This window comes from Capra hircus (assembly GCF_001704415.2).
Source record: "Capra hircus breed San Clemente chromosome X unlocalized genomic scaffold, ASM170441v1, whole genome shotgun sequence".
Classification (NCBI taxonomy): Eukaryota; Metazoa; Chordata; class Mammalia; order Artiodactyla; family Bovidae; genus Capra; species Capra hircus.
In genome coordinates, this window is record NW_017189516.1 from 23,216,783 (window position 1) to 23,240,284 (window position 23,502).

The 23,502-nt window shown below is 38.2% G+C and overlaps 1 protein-coding gene across 10 annotated transcripts in view; it reads right to left on the reverse strand.

Moving 5' to 3' along the window:
* The window catches only part of HUWE1 (HECT, UBA and WWE domain containing 1, E3 ubiquitin protein ligase), a 159,844-nt gene that overhangs the window by 67,458 nt on the left and 68,884 nt on the right, over positions 1-23,502 (reverse strand). For 9 of the 10 annotated variants that reach the window (XM_018043735.1, XM_018043736.1, XM_018043738.1 and 6 more), the window contains 16 exons: positions 22,293-22,370; positions 19,350-19,397; positions 19,200-19,268; positions 18,661-18,760; positions 17,608-17,729; positions 17,287-17,437; positions 17,021-17,148; positions 16,320-16,460; positions 16,014-16,119; positions 14,041-14,166; positions 13,426-13,527; positions 12,883-12,963; positions 7,227-7,333; positions 6,530-6,707; positions 5,617-5,708; positions 4,595-4,806 (listed from right to left, as the gene is read on the reverse strand). In XM_018043735.1, the coding sequence (XP_017899224.1) occupies positions 4,595-4,806; positions 5,617-5,708; positions 6,530-6,707; positions 7,227-7,333; positions 12,883-12,963; positions 13,426-13,527; positions 14,041-14,166; positions 16,014-16,119; positions 16,320-16,460; positions 17,021-17,148; positions 17,287-17,437; positions 17,608-17,729; positions 18,661-18,760; positions 19,200-19,268; positions 19,350-19,397; positions 22,293-22,370 (1,841 nt within the window). The remainder of the gene's footprint in view (positions 1-4,594; positions 4,807-5,616; positions 5,709-6,529; positions 6,708-7,226; positions 7,334-12,882; positions 12,964-13,425; positions 13,528-14,040; positions 14,167-16,013; positions 16,120-16,319; positions 16,461-17,020; positions 17,149-17,286; positions 17,438-17,607; positions 17,730-18,660; positions 18,761-19,199; positions 19,269-19,349; positions 19,398-22,292; positions 22,371-23,502) is intronic. The other variant, XM_018043737.1, reaches the window with a different exon arrangement.

The following is a 23,502-nucleotide window of genomic DNA, read 5'->3' on the forward strand; positions in this document are numbered from 1 at the left end:
ATTTAATTTTACATGTGTATTTAGGATGCTGGAGCCCGTAATCAGATGTAGAGGATTCCAATTGAGTGTCATAGTACAAGGGTACAGGACAAGAGATGTCATGTTTTGGCTTTTTGTGGGGAGGGAGTGGATGGGTGGGTAGGAAAATCAGGTCTTTCTTCCCACTTCTGAGGAGACACCGCTACCTTTGGCAAAAAGAGCCCTTCCAGTGTGCCACACAGAGAAGGCAATTGCAACCCACTCCAGTACTCTTGCCTGGAAAATCCCAAGGATGGAGGAGCCTGGTAGGCTGCAGTCCATGGGGTCACTGAGTCGGACACGATTGAGTGACTTCACTTTCACTTTCCTGCATTGGAGAAGGAAATGGCAACCCACTCCAGTGTTCTTGCCTGGAGAATCCCAGGAACGGAGGAGCCTGGTGAGCTGCCATCTATGGGATCGCACAGAGTCGAACACGACTGATGCGACTTAGCAGCAGCAGCAGCAGCAGCAGCAGCAGCAGCAGTGGGCCACAATTCAGGGAACTGCTTCTCTGCATTTGATGCCTTTAAACTCAAACAGTTTTCATTCAAGTTTCAAAGGGCACATGGATTTATATAACCCATTTCTTTCAAGTTGTTCAGGGAAGGTGTTTAAGTTAGGCAAAATAAATGGAATCAATCACAAAAATAAACCATGGTGCCCAACTGAAAAGCTTGGTTACTTACTGGCAAGTATATTCATCCCTAGCAATGTCAGTTTTGCTGAGCTCAGTTTAGAAGGCAGAAGAAAGAGGCCAACAAATAAGTATTTAGTACTACTTGTGGTGAATGTCTTTGAATGTAGAACAGAGCTCCATGTATTTGGGGTAGATTGTAGTGCCTAAGTTTCCTTATTCCAGATTTCTAGCACAAACCATGTGTCTCAAGATCAAATACAATCACTTTTTTCAAATACTGCTGATTTCAGTGAAACAACAACAACAAGGGAAAAGAACACTATCTTAGTCTGGAAAAAAACTGAAAACTTGAAAGTTTATCAACAGGCAAACTGATAAATGCTGTAGTATATTCATACAATGCAATACTACTCAGCAACAAAAACAACATACTGATAGACAACACGGATGAATCTCAAAACCATACTATGCAACAAAAGCCAAAAATAACAAAGTATATACACTGGGGTATGATATACATGTAAGACTCTGTTTATTCTATTCATATGTTCTAGAACAGGCAAACTTGTTCTATGAATGACAGAAGTAAGATAGGCGGCTGCCTCATTTTAAGGCAGGGAAATAGGAAATGCAAAATTAATTAATGGAAAAAAATTACCTATCATTTAAGGCATTGGAAAACAGATGGAGGCATGGGAGACAAGAATTTATCTGGGGTTTCACTGAGGGATACAAACAATACTTTTGAGAGGAGGGGGTGGCACACACTGCAAATTTTTCTACCATGATAACTATCTGGGATAGGGAGATAAAATAATTTGCCTTTACAAAAATAAACAAATGGGACCTAATTAAACTTAAAAGCTTTTGCACAATGAAGGAAACTATAAGCAAGGTGAAAAGACAGCCTTCAGAATGGGAGAAAATAATAGCAAATGAAGCAACTGACAAACAACTAATCTCAAAAATATACAAGCAGCTCCTGCAGCTCAATTCCAGAAAAATAAACGACCCAATCAAAAAATGGGCCAAAGAACTAAACAGACATTTTTCCAAAGACATACAGATGGCTAACAAACACATCAAAAGATGCTCAACATCACTCATTATCAGAGAAATGCAAATCAAAACCACAATGAGGTACCATCTCACGCCAGTCAGAATGGCTGCTATCAAAAAGTTTACAAACAACAAATGCTGGAGAGGGTATGGAGAAAAGGGAACCCTCTTCCACTGTTGGTGCGAATGCAAACTAGTACAGCCACTATGGAGAACAGTGTGGAGATTCCTTAAAAAAACTGGAAATAGTACTGCCATACGGCCCAGCAATCCCACTGCTGGGGATACACACTGAGGAAACCAGAATTGAAAGAAACACTTGTACCCCAATGTTCATCGCAGCACTGTTTATAATAGCCAGGCCATGGAAGCAATCTAGATGTCCATCGGCAGATGAATCGGTAAGTAAGCTGTGGTACAAATACACAATGGAATATTACTCAGCTATTAAAAAGAATGCATTTGAATCAGTTCTAATGAGGTGGATGAAACTGGAGCCTATTATACAGAGTGAAGTAAGTCAGAAAGAAAACACTAATACAGTATATTAACGCATGTAGATGGAATTTAGAAAGATGGTAATGATGACCCTATGTATGAGAGCAAAAGAGACACAGATGTAAAGAACAGACTTTTGGATGCTGTGGGACAAGGCGAGGGTGGGATGATTTGAGAGAATAGCACTGAAACATGTATAGTATCATATGTGAAATAGATTGCCAGTCCAGTTCGACGCATGAGACACGGTGCTCAGGGCTGGTGCACTGGAATGACCCTGAGGGATGGGATGGGGAGGGAGGTGGAGGGGGTTTCAGGATAGGGAACACATGTACACCCATGGCTGATTCATGTCAATGTATGGCAAAAACCACTACAATATTGTAAATTAATTAGCCTCCAATTAAATAAATTTTTTAAAAAAAGAATTTGCCTTTAATATAGATAGTGGTTTTCAAAATGTAAGTTGAGTTTAGGTAGTCTTTTGTATTCTCTCTCAGCCCTAATAATCCTCATATGACCCAAATGAAGCTTGTGAAGGTGGCAGAAGTGGAAAAGTATACATGTATCAATATTTGTGAGATTCTTAGATTAGCAGAGCCTGGGCATTAAGGTGCATGGGCTTCAGTAGTTGTGACTCTGAGGGTTTAGAACACAGGCTCAATAGTTGTGGCACACGGGCTTGGTTGCTCCGTGGCATGTGGGATCTTCCTGTATCAGGGATCAAACCTGTGTCTCACATTGGTAGGCAAATTCTTTACCACAGAGCGACCAAGGAAGCCCTCTAATCTGATACTCTTGATTCATTCTATCAACCACTAAATAAACAGTTACTGACCATATACAAAGTGATTGGGATACACTGTTGAATAAGACATTGTCCTTGCCTTTGGAGAAGTATACAGATCAGTGGGGAAAACCATTAGAGAATATATAAATAATTTTTAACAAAACTGTTGGGAGAAAATTTCCTGTAAGAATAAGGTATTTGAGATGAACTTGCAGAAATCTGGCAGATAGAAAAGGAGAGATCAGATAATTTGGGGATGGGGATAAATAGGAAGATAATACACAGTGACACAAGATATTCCAAGAAAAGTGTGCAGAGTGAAGACATTTGAGGACTTGAAAAAATGTCAATTTATCAAGGCAGCTTAAAATCTGGGCGTGTTAGACAAAAGCTATAAGGAGTCTAGGTAGAAAAGTTATATGCAGATGAATGTGCACAGCTTGACTCAAAACCACCACAAATACTAACATTCAAGAAATCATTCCCTCATTTATTGCCAGGAAAGAGAACTCTATGCCAGCAGAATGGCTGACAATCCAGGATGTGGCAGTGAAGCACTAAGATTCCAACTCCTTTGCAAGTGAACTCCTGCAAACTGTTAGGATATCCTCCTTTTCCAGAAAGAGAATGTTTTAATCGAAACAGAAGAAGATGGCATTAGATGAAGGCAGGGTTGCCTTCTCAGATAAGGAAACTATATCTGACCAAGAAAGGAACATACTTCATTACTTTCTAGAGTTTCAAGAGGGGATACTTGTTTCGGATTCTAGCCCTACACTCCTGCTGTCTATTCCACCATAATCTTAAGTCCCAAGTCACCCTTCAAGATCAGCTCAAACCCACTCATATTCATGCCTAAAATGATCATGCTTTTCTCAAAACAACTTCTATATACACATCAAAAGAGCACTTATTAAATAAGTGAATGCATAACTGTCCAGAGGGATCACATCTACTTCTAGCATGAAAGTAATTAAGAGTTATAGCAACAGCTATTGCTTTTCATCCCTTGCATGCAAACATGGGAAGCTCAAAGAACCAGGTCCACCAGCAGTCTTTATCATCTCTGTCCCCATCTTACCATCCAGGAAATCAATTTTTATGTAGAATAAACCTCAAATAAATAGAAGAAGGAAAATCTACTGTGTCTGGCTACAATCACATAGTACATTCCAAAGTCGTCTGATTTATATGGAATGAACAGATCAAATAAACAAAGACCAATCAACAAATCCCTGTAACTCCTAAAAATTTCTTAGATGTATGCTCTCTTATGGAAATAGTCAAGCAGTAAATGATGTGGAATACCAAATCAACAAAGGGAAATCCTCTGAGGAAGGCCATTTAATTTGATATATTGAATTCTGACTGAATTTCATGAACAGCATTTAAGAAAGCAAGCTTGCTAAGGCAACCAAAACAACCCCAAAGCACAAATGACACACAAGAATCAAAGAAAGAAAAATTATAAGACATTTTGGGCTGGAAGAACCTGACAACCAGATCTAATTCAACTCTCTCATTTTTAACAGGTGAAAACAACATGCTCAAGATCACAAGGCTAGAGAACTTGTCTTGTGAACACCTACTGCTGATTAGGCTCAGTTTCATTCTGCTGGGTAGAATTAAAGCTCTGCATGGCCTGTACTTCCTCTTCCTCCTCATCCTCACTAGAGGCCTCTTCTGCAGCATGGTTAGATCTTGGGGGAGGAGCAGCAGCAGTGCCATCTGCCTTCTGGATTGATGGCTTCTGACAGATGTATTTAGGGTCTCTTCCAAGATTACAGATTTCTTCAAGTAACTGAAAGGCAAAGGAAGCAAGATTATTTATTAGTAATTAAGGAATGGGGAGATGACTAACATTTTTGGAGCACTTTCTATGTGCTATATACAGAAGTGCCAAATCACTTTTGTTGTTTGTTCAGTTGCCCAGTCATGTCCGACTTTTTGCGACCCCATGAACTGCAGCATGCCAGGACTTCTGTCTCTCACCATCTCCTGAAGTTTGCCCAAATTCATGTCCATTGCATCGGTGATGCCATCCAGCCAATTCATCCTGATGCCCTCTTCTCCTTCTAAAACACTTTAACTAAATATTATATACACTATTTCTGGCATGTAGCCATTAATTTCATTTTACAAGAAGAAAATTGGAAGTCCTATGAATTTAAATAACTTCTTCAGGATCACAGGGCTGTTAAGTGATCGACTGACTGACCTGACTCCATGTTCTAACTCACCAACCACTAGTAACTCATATACCAGTTTCAATAATCCTAAGAGACAACTAGTAAATGTGAAATAAATAAACCCCAAACAAAAACCTAATCAAAAAAGATTAGAAAGGGTAATATGCTTTCATGAACAGAAGCTAAGCCTCGGCAACTTCTTAATATCCTATAAAAGAAAGCAATACTTAAGTGACTTTTTTTGGGGGGGCAGGGGGGAGGCAAAGGACCAACCCAAGGACTTGGAGGAAATGAGGCAGACATAATCCTCTTATAGGCACAGTCTAAGAATTCAAATGACCTCCAGTATACGATGCCATTTCCTAAAACCTCCCACTCCACTGCTCTCTCATGCCCATGGTCATGGCCGAATCACTTCCCACCTTGATGATCGCAGTCGTTGCATCTGTTTTGAGGGTAGGCTGATGTCTCATGAGCTCATCTACAGCACTTCCTAGGTTGGAGGCAGTATCCCCTTAAAGCCAAAAATGGAACTGTTAGACTGTAGAAAACAGAGCTTGAACTATTTTTTTTTTTTGGTGCCAATTTAAGGAGGAAAGGAGAAACTGAGTTGGTGGTTGTGATTTTCTAATGTCATGCTTTCTCAAATGAACTCATACCAACCTCAACAACCAAATCACTGGAGAGGAGTCTAGTAAACACATTTAAAAGTAACCATGTATGCTACATTATACTCTAGTACTCTCTACTGTCAAGGTCTGAGTTAGTATTGAAGAGTGAAGAGAGAGTGAGGAAAGAAAGAAGCATAAACCGTTAACCCTGACTGCCCCGATAGAGAATGATAATGGCTAAAAGGCTAGACAAAGCACATTTTTGAAAACTGGGTTCCTTCTGAAACTCTACCTTATTGCTATGCCTCAGTGATCTGGTCTCAAATACACAGAGAAGGAAGTCTATTCATTTGTGACTATCTTAGGGACTTGGATATTAGAACAGAAAATTACCAGGATCTCCTGCTGCTGAAGACTAGATGGTAGACTTGAAAATCTACTGCTGGTTTTCTAATATCTATTCCTCAACAGCACTGTAACAGTACATTTAACAGTGAACTGCTGAGAAGTAAGGAAATATTATGAACACCGGTAAAGGATGAAATATTTTCTACCTACAATAGAATGTATGGTGATAATTCTCAATAAACACACACCTAGCCAGAGACACGAAGTGAGATCAAGGAAGAAACAGTTTCCTTGCCAACTCTGGCTTGGAAATCACCTGAATCATGGCACAACAGCAAACCAATTATTTACTGTAAGGCAAATTCTCATGAATTACCTAGAGGATCAGAACTCCTCCTCCTCCGCATGGCTGGGAGGTAATCTGGAGACAGGAGAACTTTGAAGAGACGTTCAAAAGGCTGACACTGTACAAATGACTGCAGACCTCGGGCATTCAAGCAGAGTGCACTGAATACATTTGGGAGGGAGCCAAGAACTTCACGGGTAGCAGGAACCTAGAGAGAAGATAAAGTGAGCTTGAAGACATTTCGAAGAGTCCAGGCAGGCTTGGAAAAACTTTGGCCAGGGGTACTGCACAGAGAGATAAAAAGAATCTTGATGACCAGATCCCAATAGTTTCTTTTCTTTTTAAAATACTTATTTTATATTGGAGTACAATTGATTAACAATGTTGTGAGTTTCAGGTGCACAGCAAAGTGATTCAGTTATACATACACATGTATCTATTCTTTATCAGATTTCTTTTCCCATTTAGGTTGTTCCATAATATTGAGCAGATATCCTTGTTATATAGTAGATCCTTATTGGTTATCCATTTAAACTACAGCAGTGTGTACATGTCATTCCCATACTCCCTAACTATCCCTTCCCTTCATCCTCCAATAGTTTCAATACTACATATAGAAGCCAAGAGAGAGTTTTCATGTCGTAAGACTGCTTTTTGTGTGTGTGTATATTTTATGGAAAGGGGTTATGCACTGAGAATTCTTTACAGAGCAGCAGAAAGGACTCACGTCTTTGATAAGCAGTGCATGTAGCATGACATCTGTTAATCCATTGTCCTGGAGTGAGGAAAGCAATGATGGTTCTTGAAATACAAACACAGTCACCACTTCAGTAGCTAAAAAGAGATGAGAAACATAAGAAACTGAGAGATTCTTCACAAGTATTAAAAGCAAAACCCCAAAGGTTCAAACAAAACAAAATAACAAACAGCACCACACATAAAAAAATCCCAGAACTCAATGTACAACATTTAAACACACACGATTAGTATGAAATAAAAGTTCTTGATACTGCTCATCAGAGATTGATCACTATTAGGAATTTAGTGATTAATCTTTAAGATTTGTATGGAGCAATGTATAGGTGTGACAATTATATATAGTTAGTAATATTGTATTGAATAGTATAAATATGCTAAGAGAATAGATTTCAGATTCTTTCATCACACACAAAAAGGAAACTATGTGAGGAGATAATGCTTAACTGTAGAAATCATTTCACTATGTACATCAAATTGTGTTGTATACCTTAAATATATAAAATTTAAGAAAAAAAAAAAACTGAAATTTTAATTTTTACAAGAATGAGGTTAACTTCATTTTTCAATTATAATACATGATATAATCTCCTTTATCTTTCCCATTTCACTACAACTCATTCAATTTGAATGGTTGCATACCATTCCACTGTATACACGTACCACCCTGTATACAAACCAGTCCATAATGGGAAAACCTGATAAATTTAAAAATAAACTCTTTTTCGTATGCTTATGCAGGAAAAAATGTATGATGGGGTTGTGAGTTTGCTGGGTTAAAGTGAATGTAAACTTACAGATGAAAATGGACAAAATATCTTCTAAAAATCCCTTTCAGCAATTTAAAAATACCAGCAATGTTAAGAGTCCTTGGGTACTAATCTGATCAATTTTTGACAATATTTAGAAATGTGCCCTAAGACTTCTATTAATGATTCTAGAATTTGGCAAAAACCCTATGCAAGAGGAAACAGTACAGCATTATTGCATTCATTAAAAAGTAACCAAAAGAGAAGCTAGAAAAAATACTTGGTAACAAAAAAAGAATTTAGTGAAACTACAAGCAAAAAGCACAAATAATTAAAACCAATAACCAGTCTTCAGAAAGGACTGAAAAAAGTTTACAAACTTAAGGGAAATCTAATAAAGAAAAGAGTACTATATATTAGCAATGAAAAAACACTTAACTGGATTCACAACAAATAAAATTTTAGAAACTATGTGAAGTGCATGATGAAGTACAGTGCTTTTATGTCATAAAAATTAACTCTCAATAAGACTATTATAAGAATTTCTAAAGTAAAAAATACTACCAGGTAACAGAAAGGAATCAAGTCAATCAAGCTGATTCTAGACATGTTATTAAATCTTTAGGAACAATTAAAACAAGGCTTTCTAACACATGAGATTTTTTTAAGTTTACTTTTAAAACTTAACAAGGAAGGTACATGCATATACAATATCCATAAGCCATGTAGAAAACAAACTCATAATAACTGACACCTAAGATCTAAAAGAAACTAGAGGATTTTCAGTTTAAGACAGTGAACAGAACTCCTCTCATCAAATGCTACTGAAATGGGAGATATATGACAATTACTGGGACCAAGAGTTGTGAATGGCCTTTGCTATTTCTGATGAGCTATATAAACTTATGGAAATAAGTCCTTTTTTGGGTTTCTATTGGTATATGAAAGACTCTTCAATAGACATTAATTTGTAAAAATTCCTTAGAATTTAGGTTCTAAGGAACAATTGAGTATTCATAAACTAAAATTAGTGTTCTATTATCAAGTCTGCTTTCTTGAGGAGGTCTAACTGTAATCCTGCATCACAATGCTACTGTGCAACAAGGGTCATTTTGAGGAGGTCTAACTATAATGTTAAAAGTTGGCTTAAAGCTCAACATTCAGAAAATGAAGATCATGGCATCTGGTCCTATCACTTCATGGGAAATAGATGGGGAAACAGTGGAAGACTTTTTTTGGGGGGGCTCCAAAATCACTGCAGATGGTGATTGCAGCCATGAAATTAAAAGACGCTTACTCCTTGGAAGGAAAGTTATGGCCAACCTAGATAGCGTATTAAAAAGCAGAGACATTACTTTGCCAACGAAGGTCCGTCTAGTCAAGGCTATGGTTTTTCCAGTGGTCATGTATGGATGTGAGAGTTGGACTATGAAGAAAGCTGAGTGACGACGAATTGATGCTTTTGAGCTGTGGTGTTGGAGAAGACTCTTGAGAGTCCCTGGGACTGCAAGGAGATCCAACCAGTCCATCCTCAAGGAAATCAGTCCTGAATATTCACTGGAAGGGCTGCTGTTGAAGCTGAAACTCCAATACTTTGGCCACCTCATGCGAAGAGTTGACTCATTGGAAAAGACTGATGCTGGGAGGGATTAGGGGTAGGGGGAGAAGGGGATGACAGAGGATGAGATGGCTGGATGGCATCACCAACTCGATGGAAATGAGTTTGGGTAAACTCCGCGAGTTGGTGATAGACAGGGAGGCCTGGCATGTTGTGATTCATGGGGTCACAAAGAGTCGGACACGACTGAGCGACTGAACTGAAGAGCTTTCCACAGTTTGTTATGATCCACACAGTCAAAGGCTTTAACATAGTCATTCAAACAGAAGTAGGTATTTTTCTGGAACTCCCTTGCTTTCTCTATGATCCAGTAAATGTTGGCAATTTGATCTCTGGTTCCTGTGCCTTTTTTAAACCCAGCTTGGACATCTGGAAGTTCTTGGTTTGTGTAATGCTGAAGCCTGGCATGCTGCGATTCATGGGGTCACAAAGAGTCAGACACGACTGAGTGACTGAACTGAACTATAATGCTACATCACAATGCTACTGTGCAAGGGGGACAGTTTAAATACTCCTTTAAAATTAATAGATGATTAAGAATTAGAATGAACACAGAAAAACCAATCAGCTTCAGATGGAACTAAGCAACTAACTCTTAAAAGAATTTAGATAACTCTTTAAAATCAAATTCTAGAATCCATAAGCCCATAAAATAGCAACAATCCAAGATAAATGGTCTCTTAAAAATAAGGTAATAGTTGGCGATCAAAAACACCTGTAAAAAAAAAAACTAAAGATTTGATAATGCAACAGGCATCTTAAAAGATTATACAGAGAAATTCTCAGAAAGTTAAGTGAAATGAGATCAATATGACAGGCTAAGAACACGGCATATACAGACCTGAACAGATTAAACTGTGGCAAAGATAAAACAGGAGATGAGAGAGAAGAAAGGGCAGTTGAAGAAGTTAAAGGGGAAGTTAAAGTTGGGCATAAAAGAGTGCCAGAAGAGCCAGAGGTGGAATTTGGGAGGAGGGAGTCTTTACTTAGTGGGTTTCAGCATGGACAGCAGGAGGACATTACAACCTCACCAAGTGCTTCCTCACTTACTTCCCCTTCAGGTTCTTCCTAGTATTCCACCAACTGGCTACAAAAGGGAGCAGTGGGACATCTTTTTACCTTTTATACTGGGCCTCATCACCATCTTTGGTGTTACAGGCACAAGTTTAGGCGTCTTCATTCTGTAACAGATTCATCTTATAGAGGCTACACAGGTAACAGCCTAACTCCTGGCCAACTACATAAACCGAACAGCTCAGGTCACAGAAGCCCTTAATGAGGGACAAAGCAATCTACTTGCTATGATAATTGATAACAGATGAGCATTAAACTACCTACTGGTATTTCAAAGTGCAGCTTGTACCTTAAAAGGGGACTCCTGCTGCATGTGGGTTAATAGAATAGGACAGATAGTTCAACAAATAAAACAACAAACCAAAAGAGCTAATCATATTACTAAAATACTCCAAGAGATTCTCAGTCCCCCATTAATTTCTTTCCCTGGCCATCTCCTGCCTGGGGTGAAAGGCTCTACACTATCATTTATGGAGTTAATAATTGTTGAACTAATTATTTTGGGTTGGATTTACAAATTTCATCCCTCTCAAGTACAAGTTTATTTATAGGGAACCTGTGAGGTTATGTTAATTCAAATGCCAGGAATGAATTTAGACTTTTAAGAAGGAATTCTGCTTTTATGCTTCCTGCATCATCCTGAGAGGGCTCACGTGCTTCGCACCCCTAACCACAAGAACAAGCATCTTCTTGCTGCTTCTTTTAAACTTCCCCTTTATAAATAAAGGGTTGTGCATTTGCTTTTCTGTTTGGGGGATTTCTCCCAGAGAGAGCCATCCTTCCCTGCCCCTTTACCTAGGACTTCTCCAACTGAGTAACAAATCTTTCTTTGACCATACCAAACTACCGTCAGGAGTTTTCCCATCTGAAATTAACCTTGGAAGGAGTCTCTCCATGTCAAAACGGAGTTGCTGTAATACAAGGGAACACTGCCTCAACCTGATTAAGAGGAGCAAAACATTCAACACAAAATCTTCTGCTAACCTCAAACTTTCTTTTAAAACAAACTTCAAACTTAATGGTGAGATATTGACTGAATGCTTTCCCCTGAGGTCAGGAACAAAAAGTAAAATAGAAAGCATAAAGATTATAAAAGTAAAATTATTTGTAGATGATGACTTTATAGAATATCTTAAGAGATCAACAGTTTTGAACTACTAATTTAACAAAGTCACAGGATACAAAGTTAATATACAAAACCCCTATATTGCTTTGGTGAGGGAGTTAAGTATCTGAGTCTGTACTAGCCAAAACTACTCCCTCCAGACACCCTGCAATATTAAAATATGCATGCTACTGGTACCAGGAGGCATTCTTACCTCCCACTAAATTCCTTTACAGTTTTAAGGAGAATTCTAGAAGCATATATATCTCATTTGTTGTCCTGAATATGTATGGCACTCAATAAACGCATTAATAAACAAGGTTTTAACAATAGCAACACTCAAAGTAGTGCTGATGTCAAAATGCAAGGACATTTATTCCAAGTAACTAGAAAGTACCTACAGGTTCCAAAACTGAATTTTCTACAGTAAGAAACAATTTTCTATACTACAGCTTACAGGTTTGACATTCAATTCTGAGAATGGAAAACATTCTGATTGGGCATTTTAGACCAAGGTTAGGGGCTAAGAACCACGGGCTTCCCTGGTGGCTCAGCAGCAAAGATCCACTCGTGATGCAGAGACACAGGTTTGATCCCTGTGTATGGAATATCCCATAAAGGAGGGCATGGCAACCACTCCAGGATTTTTGCCTGGAGAATCCCATGGACAGAGGAGCCTGGTGGGCTATATAGTCCATAGGAGTGCAAAGAGTCAGACAGGACTGAAGTGACTGAGCCCGCAAGGGCTAACCACTGAATAAAGACATGTTTCTTATTATACCTACAGTGTTTAAGTGTAGCACAAAAAGCCAAGTGTACAATAGTATTACTGACTGCAATACACTGAAAAAAAAAAAAAGGTTTCTGTAGTGTAATGGTTATCATGTTTGCCTGACACGATACATTGCAAATGGATATTTATTTGAAAAGGAACTCTGATCTTTCTCTATTTTATCACCAACTAGAAAGATACAAAATCATACAGTGGACAAATATTCTGCACACACACAGATATAAAACACACACACAGAGCACTGCCAGGTTATTCCAGCTTGGTATAAACAAGTTCAACTCCAGTTACCTAGGAGAAAGAGTGATGGGCCATAGTATTCTGCATTGCTGATGATGTGTTTCAGGGAGGTAGGCAGAGAACCATCCATCACTAAGAGAAAAGCAAATATCAAGAAGAATATGATCAGTCCAGTAGTAGTTTGATGGGTGGAGACGATGGATCAATATATTACATACACCACACAGTGGTAAACAAAGTATTTTGATTCCTTAACGGTACCCACTTGTCTCCTCCTAATATTTTATTATTTATTCTTTGTCTATGTAATAACCTTTTAACAGTAGATCAAAGAATAAAAGAATACAGAAACAGAGAGACAGAGTAGGGTAGCAGACTGGAAGTTAACACATCTAAAAGCTGGAAAAGGAAAAAAATAGATGAATCACTATTAAAATAGTTGAACAATCCTTAGGTCCAGGAAAAGTAACACTAAAAGACTAAGCTAACACTAAAAGCTATTCAAAATGTCATGGCCTTTTTCTACAAAGTATGAAAAGGATCAGTCCTTGAGAGAGTCAAACACCCTTGTAGAAAATATCTAGAATCCAATACCATGTCGTATGCCATCTGAGAAAGCAGGGTCTTGAATGGCCTTCTTGAGGAAATTCAACATGGATTTGAGAAGCGCGGCTCGTTGTGGAATACACTGGACTCCTGGCAAGGGAGAAAGAGGATTATACTGGTTCACCATTATGTACAATGAGCAGGTACATAAAACAAATTTTTAGGAGATCCATATACACTATACCAATACTAGCAGACATTCGAAGTGAAATCTCTGGATGCTGGGAAGAACATTTACCTAAGCTTTAAAATGAGAAAAAATAAATCACCAAGGACCACACAAAATTATACTAGAAGTCTAAAGTATTAAGGAGAAAAATCACCAAGTAAAAAGATTAACTCTAATACTTGTTTCCCATTTTGAATATTATCTGCCTTCAAACATGGATGTGTTGATAAAATAATCAATACGTGAAGAGTTGAAAAATTATAAATACTATAAGTATTAATTACAAGAAAATGAACACCAGAATGCAAAGTAACAGTCATAGTCATAAGAAGCAAACCTCCAAATGTACTGCTTAAGCTCCCCTAAAGGACCATGCTTCACTAGCTTAGTATTTCAATCACTGTGATTGGTTGTGTCTCTATATGTCTACACACCAGGACGAGGGCCAGGGCCAGAGGAGATGCTAGTGCTGCTGGAACTTGATGCCCTTAATTCAACATCCAGCCGGTGCTCCATAGAGATGGATGAGCTGGGACTACTTTCCATAGTCACATCTGTAACTGAAGTAAAAGTTATGATAAAGAAATTAGAATAAAACAGATCAAAAAAAGTTATTTTTTTTTTCTATACAGTGAGATGAATCAACATGGAGAAGGATTAAAATATCGAAACCAAAATGAAAACACAACTGACCCTTAAACATCATGAGGGTTAGGGGCCCTGATGCTTCAAATAGTCGAAAATCTGCATATAACTTTACAGTCAGTCCAACATACCTGAGGTTCCAAATCCATGGAGTCAAATCAGCTGTGGACTGTATAGTATCTGTAGTACTATACAGATACTATATTCAATGAAAAAATCCACTTATAAGGGGACCCATGCAGTTCAAACCTGTGCTGTTCAAGGGTCAATAGTACCTTTCCACAAAGACTAGAAAGGTATTTCATATCGCCATTTATTCAAGATATGCAAATTAAAAATAGCCCCTCAAAAGAAGTCCTTCAATATTTCTCACCCATCAAATTTGGAAGGGAAAAAGGTAGTAAGTAAAATACGTAATTTCTTTACTACTGGTGGGTAGTATGTAGAGCTTTTTTGGAGGGTGACTTAAATATAAGAAGCATAAAGACTGATATGGAAAGATGACTCTGAAACACTGAATGAACACTGCTAAACTGAACAGTATGTTAATGTTCTCTTGTTTTATAAAACTATATACTTATGTCAATATATATTTGAATATGCATAAAAGACTGAAAAGAACTACACTAAAATAGCTATGGTGGCTGGGAAGTGAGTTATCATTTCTACTTTATATATTTGAATAATTTTAATCAATCAAGTGCAAGATACACAATTACTTCTTACAGCATATAAAATATAATAAAAAGCTCCATTAGTGATAAACCACTGCTTACATTTTGAAATATTTTCTTCCAATCTTTTAAATACATATACAAACATACAGGACATAAACTCATGGTTCTCTAACCTGATTTTCAGTGAATATACAATTTTCTCTATAGGTACATCATAACATGAGAACTAGCTGTTAAAAATGTAGATTTCCTAGTCTTCACTTATAAACTTACTAAATCAAGCATTACACTAAATCTTTAGCAAGCACATTAATTTATTCTTATTCTTATGGTTTCTTATGTTTGACAACCACTGATTTATTGTGAACAGAGTCTTTAAATCATCTTCTATACCACACCATTTTGGAGATGTCACATTTTAATCAACATCTGGGACCACATGACCATACCCATGACCTCAAATGCCAAGTTGCCCATTGCAGACTAGAGATAGATATTGGGTAAAGGGCCCTCTAGGGACAGCAATGCACATTGTGTTTGGGGAGAAAAAAAAAGGAATGAAAACTTATGGATATTTAGTGTCAAGAATGAAAACCATTATAAAAAAATTATTATTAACATGGTTACAGATATATGTAATGACATCATGGGTCATGAAGACAAGATTAAATACTAAGAAAGCTGTTACATAGCTGTGAAACAATTTTTTATTTTGGGTACTATTATCAAGAGCTATGCACTGGGGGAAGTTTTTAAAAAGGACATAATCTGATTTACCCCAAGATTAAGAACACTTGGTCTTCTTTCAGATTTTATGATTTAAAAGTTGTTCCCTACCTAACAACTTTTCCACCTCCCCCTCCTCAAAATAGCCAGATAATTTCACAGGGTCCCATTTTAGTGTCCATATTCTCCTTATCTTTTCGTAATATATATTTAAACACCTGTGATATACATATCAGGCACTGTTGAAGATTATACCAGTGAACAAAACAGCATCATGATCTCATGGAGCTTACACTCTAGTGGGAATAAGAAGATAATGAATCAGTAATGAACCAATACTAATAGTAATTATTAATTACCATCCATATCAGTTTCCATTTCTTCTCCTTCTTGTGCAGTACTGGGTCTCTGGATCTTTGGCTTGATCACAAACGGGCATTCTTTTCGGCACAAATCAACTTCATGCTATAATGAAGGGGGAAATAGTAAGATAATCCTACATATATAATAGAGATTAAAAAATTATAACAAAAGAGTGTCACAGGCAGATTACAGAAATGATTTATAAACAAAAAAGGGATAACATGGCTCTTTAGGGTTATTACATTAGTTTCTAGGCATAGCAATCACTGTATCTAAGTATATGCAAAGTACTCCTCATATACCTCAAGTCTATAAATGAAGATAGAAAGTCCACTATGGGATTGAAAAGCTGCCATGTCCAGGTTGGTGATAAGGTCAACCACTCTGACAGCTCTGGTGACAAATGTTATCTGGTCCTGTTCATCGCCAAGAAACTTTATGACCTATTAGGGAAAGAGAAAAGTAAAACCAATAAAATGAAAGCTGTAATCAAGTATTCTTTTGGAAACATGCAGTCTAGGGTCTCAGGGAGGCACCATGGTACAGCAGGAAAAAATATATGTTTGATTTTTGGTGCTTGCCAAATGACAGCTCTATCACTTCTGAGACTCAACTGCCTGAAGTAACAGGGACATAAATTACCTTTCAGGATTAAATAAAATATTCAGGGAGAAAAGAGCTGGTAACTGGGGCCTAGCACATGGCAAAGCCTATCATGCTTAAGGTCATGAGGAGATGTGGCAATTCTTAATTAGTACCCAGGGCCTCCTATTATACCATGCTGGACTATGATCAATTCTTAATAATGGAAATAGCTGATCTTAAAAGTTGTTAATGAGATAACTAGAAGGCCAAACTTGAGAAATCAAGTATAACATTTTCTGGGTAAGCTTTCTTATGCCAACTATCCTCACTGTGAACCACTTCAAACTTATAACTCTGTACCTTCTTTCAGTTGATTTTCCCCCCAAATGTACTTATTTTAAAAAAGTAAGTAGAGCACCTTCAATAAGGCTTCCATCATTCCACAGGAGACCAAGGCTTCGCCACCAGCATCGTAGCTGGCCAGATGGTATAAAAAAGAGAAGAGAGCAGTGGCAAACTGGTGAGGGTATGGATCCATGGAAGGGTCTACAAGGGAAGTTGAGAGAGGAAGAGAAAGAGCAAGTTCAGAATTTGGTGTTAAGTTAGCAGCATGTTAAACAAAGGCAGACAAAACAAAGGTTAGGGTTCCTTTAGGTGCCAAGGGTAATAACCATAAAAACTTACCAATCATGGCCTGGATACAGTTTCGCACAAGTACAGGCAAAAATCCATGGTAGGAGGCAGTTCCAGTACAGTCAATAATACTGCTGAGTTTGGGAGTTCTCTCCAAGTGGACAATTGATGTTAACGTTCGTAAAGAAGCAGCTTTAATCTCCTATGAAAACAGAAAGTAAAGTAGCTCAGCTGGTAAAGAGTCCGCCTGCAATGCAGGAGACCTTGGTTCGATTCCAGGGTCAGGAAGATCCACTGGAATAGGCTACCCACTCCAGTATTCCTGGGATTTCCCTGGTGGCTCAGCTGGTAAAGAATCTAATAAATACTTACCATAAGCTGCTTATCTGTTATCTGAAGGACATCTACCAACTCCTCTATCAACCCATTATACAAGATACTGTTTGCTGACTCCTGCAAGGCATTGGAATACACTGCAAAAGGAGAAATAAACACTTTAGGCAAGAAGGCAGTGGTCAAGCCACTGCCCAATGACAGACCTTTCGGCATCTACTGATTCTGGGGAAGGACTCCCTTCCCACCAGCATTGGAGGACAAAATCATTGAATTTCAGAAGATTGCATCAAATATAGTTACAAGCCCCAAACACCCACCAAACCAATTCTCCTATTAATGGTATCAATTGTCTTGAGCAAGGATTTTCAGAAATTTAAGTATAAAAAGAGAAGAATTGATTCTTTATAACATCACTACTTGATAACTCATGTTTCTGTTTTACACTGGAAACTTACACAAGCTATAAAGAACAGAACTGATGGACTACTGCGGACGAAATCAGAAACTTATATGACACTGTAGTAAAACGTGAGAGTACTTTATCGTTTTTTTCATTTAATCCTCAGATCAGCTTATAAAATACATATTGTTCCAACATTAAATCAGGAAAATGAGGCCAAAAGGATAAACAGGTGCCTAATAGTCTACAAAGTCAGGGTGAAAGCCCAGGACTGACTCTGAAACCAGTGTGATTTCCACTATACTACTCTAGAAGAAAAAGTAAAATGCACAGTATTATTTAATGAATTTCAAAGTTACACTCCCAAAGAGAGGAAAATGAACTGGCAAGAGGAAAAATAGGGTCTAAGGGAAGATGATTATCTGAACACTCATAAAAAACAAAACAAAACAAAAAACACCCACTAAACCTATGTGATGTGTGAATCATAAATATCCTCTTTCTGATCCAACATTAAGGAGCCCAAGAATGATGAATACAGTGAACATTAGAAATGCTGGCAATTTGACTACAATTTAACTTGCCAGCTAGGTAACTACAATGAGCCCATAGCAACAAAGACAGATGAAGTTCAAAGGAAACCAAGTCTAAACTGCCTAACGAGAACTTGTTACATGTTATTTGCTTACCTAATATAGATATTGCATGTAGCCTGGCCTGAACAGCTTGCAATCGCTTCCTGTGATTAGAAAAGCCATGGGCCAGCCGTATGTGTGTAAATAACAGCATCTGTAGAGACAAAAGACCTAAATTAGGAAACCAATGGAAAAGGTGACTATACTTTCTGAGGGAGAGCTAAGTCCTACTCATTTGGCTCTTGACATTTGGCAAGAGTTCTGATTATTAATCAAATTAAATATCTGATCACCATTACAATGAGCAGAAAAAATATAACACAACGAAATGTTTTCTCCTTTGGTATCCAAGTGTTAAGTTACCACCTCTTAGATATTCATGGTGAATAAAGCTGCTTCTGTTTTTCTCAAACTGTACAAGGACCTAGGAAGCCAATAAGTGTTGCCCTCATAAAAGATGAGGAAACTAAGGCCCACAGAGGCTAATTTGAACATGGTGTGACTCCAATCTTTCTGCTATGCTATCTCCCCACTCCAGCACAATAGTCTGATCTATCTGGATATTATTTAGATATTTATAAGACATATCATACCTGCTTATCCTTAGGAATGCTGTACATTTTGGTAAGAGACTCCATGATTTCAGAAGGGCTTTCTGAAATCTACATTAGGAGAAAAGACAGTTAGGAACAAAAAAGTGAACTAAATTTTAGAACTAACCAACAGTCAAATATTCCTCTTACCTTGTCAAGTTGCTCTATGTGAATATAATGTAGTGTGTTACTAGACGTCTGAAATTAGAAAGATAAGAGAGTTGTTAGGAGTCACTGTATACCTTAGCTTCCCCATGCCATAGGACTGCCAAGAGCTATCTGAAAAACAAGATGTTACCCTACATAGAAGACTCAACTGTATGCTCTCAAAAATCAAAGTGTTCACTCAGTTCTGTTCAGTTCAGTCACTCAGTCATGTCCGACTCTTTGTGACCCCATGAATTGCAGCACGCCAGGCCTCCCTGTCCATCACCAACTCCCGGAGTTCACTCAGACTCACGTCCATCGAGTCAGTGATGCCATCCAGCCATCTCATCCTCTGTCGTCCCCTTCTCCTCCTGCCCCCAATCCCTCCCAGCATCAGTCTTTTCCAATGAGTCAACTCTTCGCATGAGGTGGCCAAAGTACTGGAGTTTCAGCTTTAGCATCATTCCTTCCAAAGAAATCCCAGGGCTGATCTCCTTCAGAATGGACTGGTTGGATCTCCTTGCAGTCCAAGGGACTCTCAAGAGTCTTCTCCAACACCATAGTTCAAAAGCATCAATTCTTCAGCACTCAGCCTTCTTCACAGTCCAACTCTCACATCCATACATGACCACTGGAAAAACCACAGCCTTGACTAGACGGACCGTAGTCAGCAAAGTAATGTCTCTGCTTTTGAATATGCTATCTAGGTTGGTCATAACTTTTCTTCCAAGGAGTAAGCGTCTTTTAATTTCATGGCTGCAGTCACCAACTGCAGTGATTTTGGAGCCACAAAAAATAAAGTCTGACTGTTTCCCCATCTATTTCCCATGAAGTGATGGGACCAGATGCCATGATCTTCGTTTTCTGAATGTTGAGCTTTAAGCCAACATTTTCACTCTCCTCTTTCACTTTCATCAAGAGGCTTTTTAGTTCCTCTTCACTTTCTGCCATAAGGGTGGTATCATCTGCATATCTGAGGTTATTGATATTTCTCCCAGCAATCTTGATTCCAGCTTGTGTTTCTTCCAGTCAAGCATTTCTCATGATGTACTCTGCATATAAGTTAAATAAGCAGGGTCACAATATGCAGCCTTGACGTACTCCTTTTCCTATTTGGAACCAGTCTGTTGTTCCATGTCCAGTTCTAACTGTTGCTTCCTGACCTGCATACAGATTTCTCAAGAGGCAGGTCAGGTGGTCTGGTAGTCCCATCTCTTTCAGAATTTCCCACAGTTTATTGTGATCCACACTGTCAAAGGCTTTGGCATAGTCAATCAAGCAGAAATAGATGTTTTTCTGGAACTCTCTTGCTTTTTCCATGATCCAGCAGATGTTTCCAATTTGATCTCTGGTTCCTCTGCCTTTTCTAAAACCAGCTTGAACATCTGGAAGTTCACAGTTCACGTATTGCTGAAGCCTGGCTTGGAGAATTTTGAGCGTTACTTTACTAGCGTGCGAGATGAGTGCAATTGTGTGGTAGTTTGAGCATTCTTTAGCATTGCCTTTCTTTGGGATTGGAATGAAAACTGACTTTTTCCAGTCCTGTGGCCACTGCTGAGTTTTCCAAATTTGCTGGCATATTGAGTGCAGCACTTTCACAGCATCATCTTTCAGGATTTGAAATAGCCCAACTGGAATTCCATCACCTCCACTAGCCTTGTTCGTAGTGATGCTTTCTAAGGCCCATGTGGCATCACATTCCAGGATGTCTGGCTCTAGGTGAGTGATCACACCATCGTGATTATCTTGGTCATGAAGCTCTTCTTTGTACAGTTCTTCTGTGTATTCTTGCCACCTCTTAATATCTTCTGCTTCTGTTAGGTACCTACCATTTCTGTCCTTTATGGAGCCCATCTTTGCATGAAATGTTCCCTTGGTATTTCTAATTTTCTTGAAGAGATCTCTAGTCTTTCCCATTCTGTTGTTTTCCTCTATTTCTTTGCACTGATCACTGAAGAAGGGCTTTCTTATTTCTTCTTGCTATTCTTTGGAATTCTGCATTCAGATGCTTATATCTTTCCTTTTCTTCTTTGCTTTTCACTTCTCTTCTTTTCACAGCTATTTGTAAAGCCTCCCCAGACAGCCATTTGGCTTTGTTGCATTTCTTTTCCATGGGGATGAAATGCTCATGTTATACATTCTCAGCAAAGCTTCTTTGAAACCAGATTAAAAATAATGTACATAGCCAGATACATTTCATATTCTTCCTCATCCCTTTTAAACTTTAATACACACAGCCTTCATATTCACAGCAAAGACTGAATCCATGAAAATGGGTTCTCTGTAAATATGCATGGAGAAGGCAATGGCAAACCACTCCAGCCTGGAAAATCCCATGGACAGAGAAGCCTGGTAGGCTGCAGTCCATGGGGTCACTAAGAGTTGGACACAACTGAGCGACTGAGCATATATTTTAAGTAGAAGGAAAAAGGATCTTATTTATTAGACCACTTCTAAACCAAAGTGAATTCTGCTATCTTCTCAAAAGAATATATGAAATGACCAGATAACTGAAGCAGGGCCCTGTAAGCAATACACAGACTTCATGCAGGCTGGCTTGAGCAGAGAAAGTTGAACCAATCACTGGACTATTATACTGGGTTGGCCAAAAAGTTTGTCTGGGTTTTTCCAAAAACCGGATGAACTTTTTGGCCAACCCAATACTAAATGGTGGAATTCTCAACAGAGACCGAGAAAAATATACCAGTCCTAACATTGCCTTATAAACAGGGTCCTGCCTTTTGACAGTTCCAACGTAAGTAAGATTCAAACCTATCAGCTGGGCAAACAATGAACACTTATTCCTGAGAAGCTGCTGTATATATTTATCTTGGGAGGGCAGCAATGTATCTCAACATCATTCTCTAATTTTACTGAGAAGTCCTAGAAAGTCAACCCAAGGTACAGATCATTGACTCTATTAGAACAAATGTGAATGAGACTCACCCTTTTCTCGATTTTGACTTCAGCCCCAGGGTCTGCATAGAATTCAAAGTGTAGTGTAGTGGCACTGGGTGGGTATTTCTGTGTAAAAAATACATGAAAGAATCAGATACTATCTTCTCCTAAATCTTCCCTCAGTCTTAGCTACTTGTCCAACTCACTGTGACAGCAGAATCAGGAGTGTCAGCAGCAGCTACAGTGCCTTCATTCCTAGTTTTAGCAAAGCTCAGAAGTCTTGTAATACAAAATTAGGATAGTGGAGCCCACAGCTCCAAAAGCTTTCATTTTGCTTACTGATAACTCAAGTTATCAGTTGTTATTTCCTTCAAGAGATCAATTTTGACTGCAGCTATTCTTAAGAGGGAAGAGAGAGGCAAGCCTGTCCCAATAATGAATAAAAATTCAAGGGTGAAGGACAAACACAAGGGTCTAGGTACTAGTTTGAGAATGGAAAAGAACATCTTATGGAAATCTTAAGTTAATATCATCACCTTTTGAAATATTTTATTCAAACTATGCCTCATGGGGATACCTTTTTAATTCTTTAAATGCATTTTTCCATAACATCCTATATCATTTCTCGATATCCAATTGCTTTTCTGCACAGGCAGATACCAAGTCAATATGAACCAGACCCTGACAACAAATGTTACTTAACTCTAGAAAAGCAACATGGCAAATAAGACTGCAACAGCATGCCCATTAAAGTGTGTCTTTGAAAGAAACCAGTAGCAGTGGTTGCCTCTGGGGGTAGAGAATTATTATATACCCCTTTGTATTCTTAGAATTTTTAAAACATGTACTACTTTCTTTTAAAGTACACAAAATTTTCAAAGTCCCATGATATGCCAAATATCAATAAATAAAAGAGTGGATGATTTCTTAATATAAGTCAAGACCAACATCATAACAGACACCATACAAACCTAGTAGAGTATCATACTGTTTTGCTCAAGTGGCCAAGAGCAAGCTTGATATACATAAGGAGCCTCAGAATTAATCACCTAAACTTTAAGATGAAAAATAATTTTCTTAGAATTCCAAACTGCATGCCCTTTAAGATTTACACAGCTTTAATTATTAAAACAGGTAACACTCATCTCCCATATTACCTAATATTCACTAATATAAATAAAGCATACCAGCTAAGGTGGAAAAGTAGTTTGTTCTATTTATAGTTTTCTGTGACGATAAAAAGAACCATTCTCCTGAG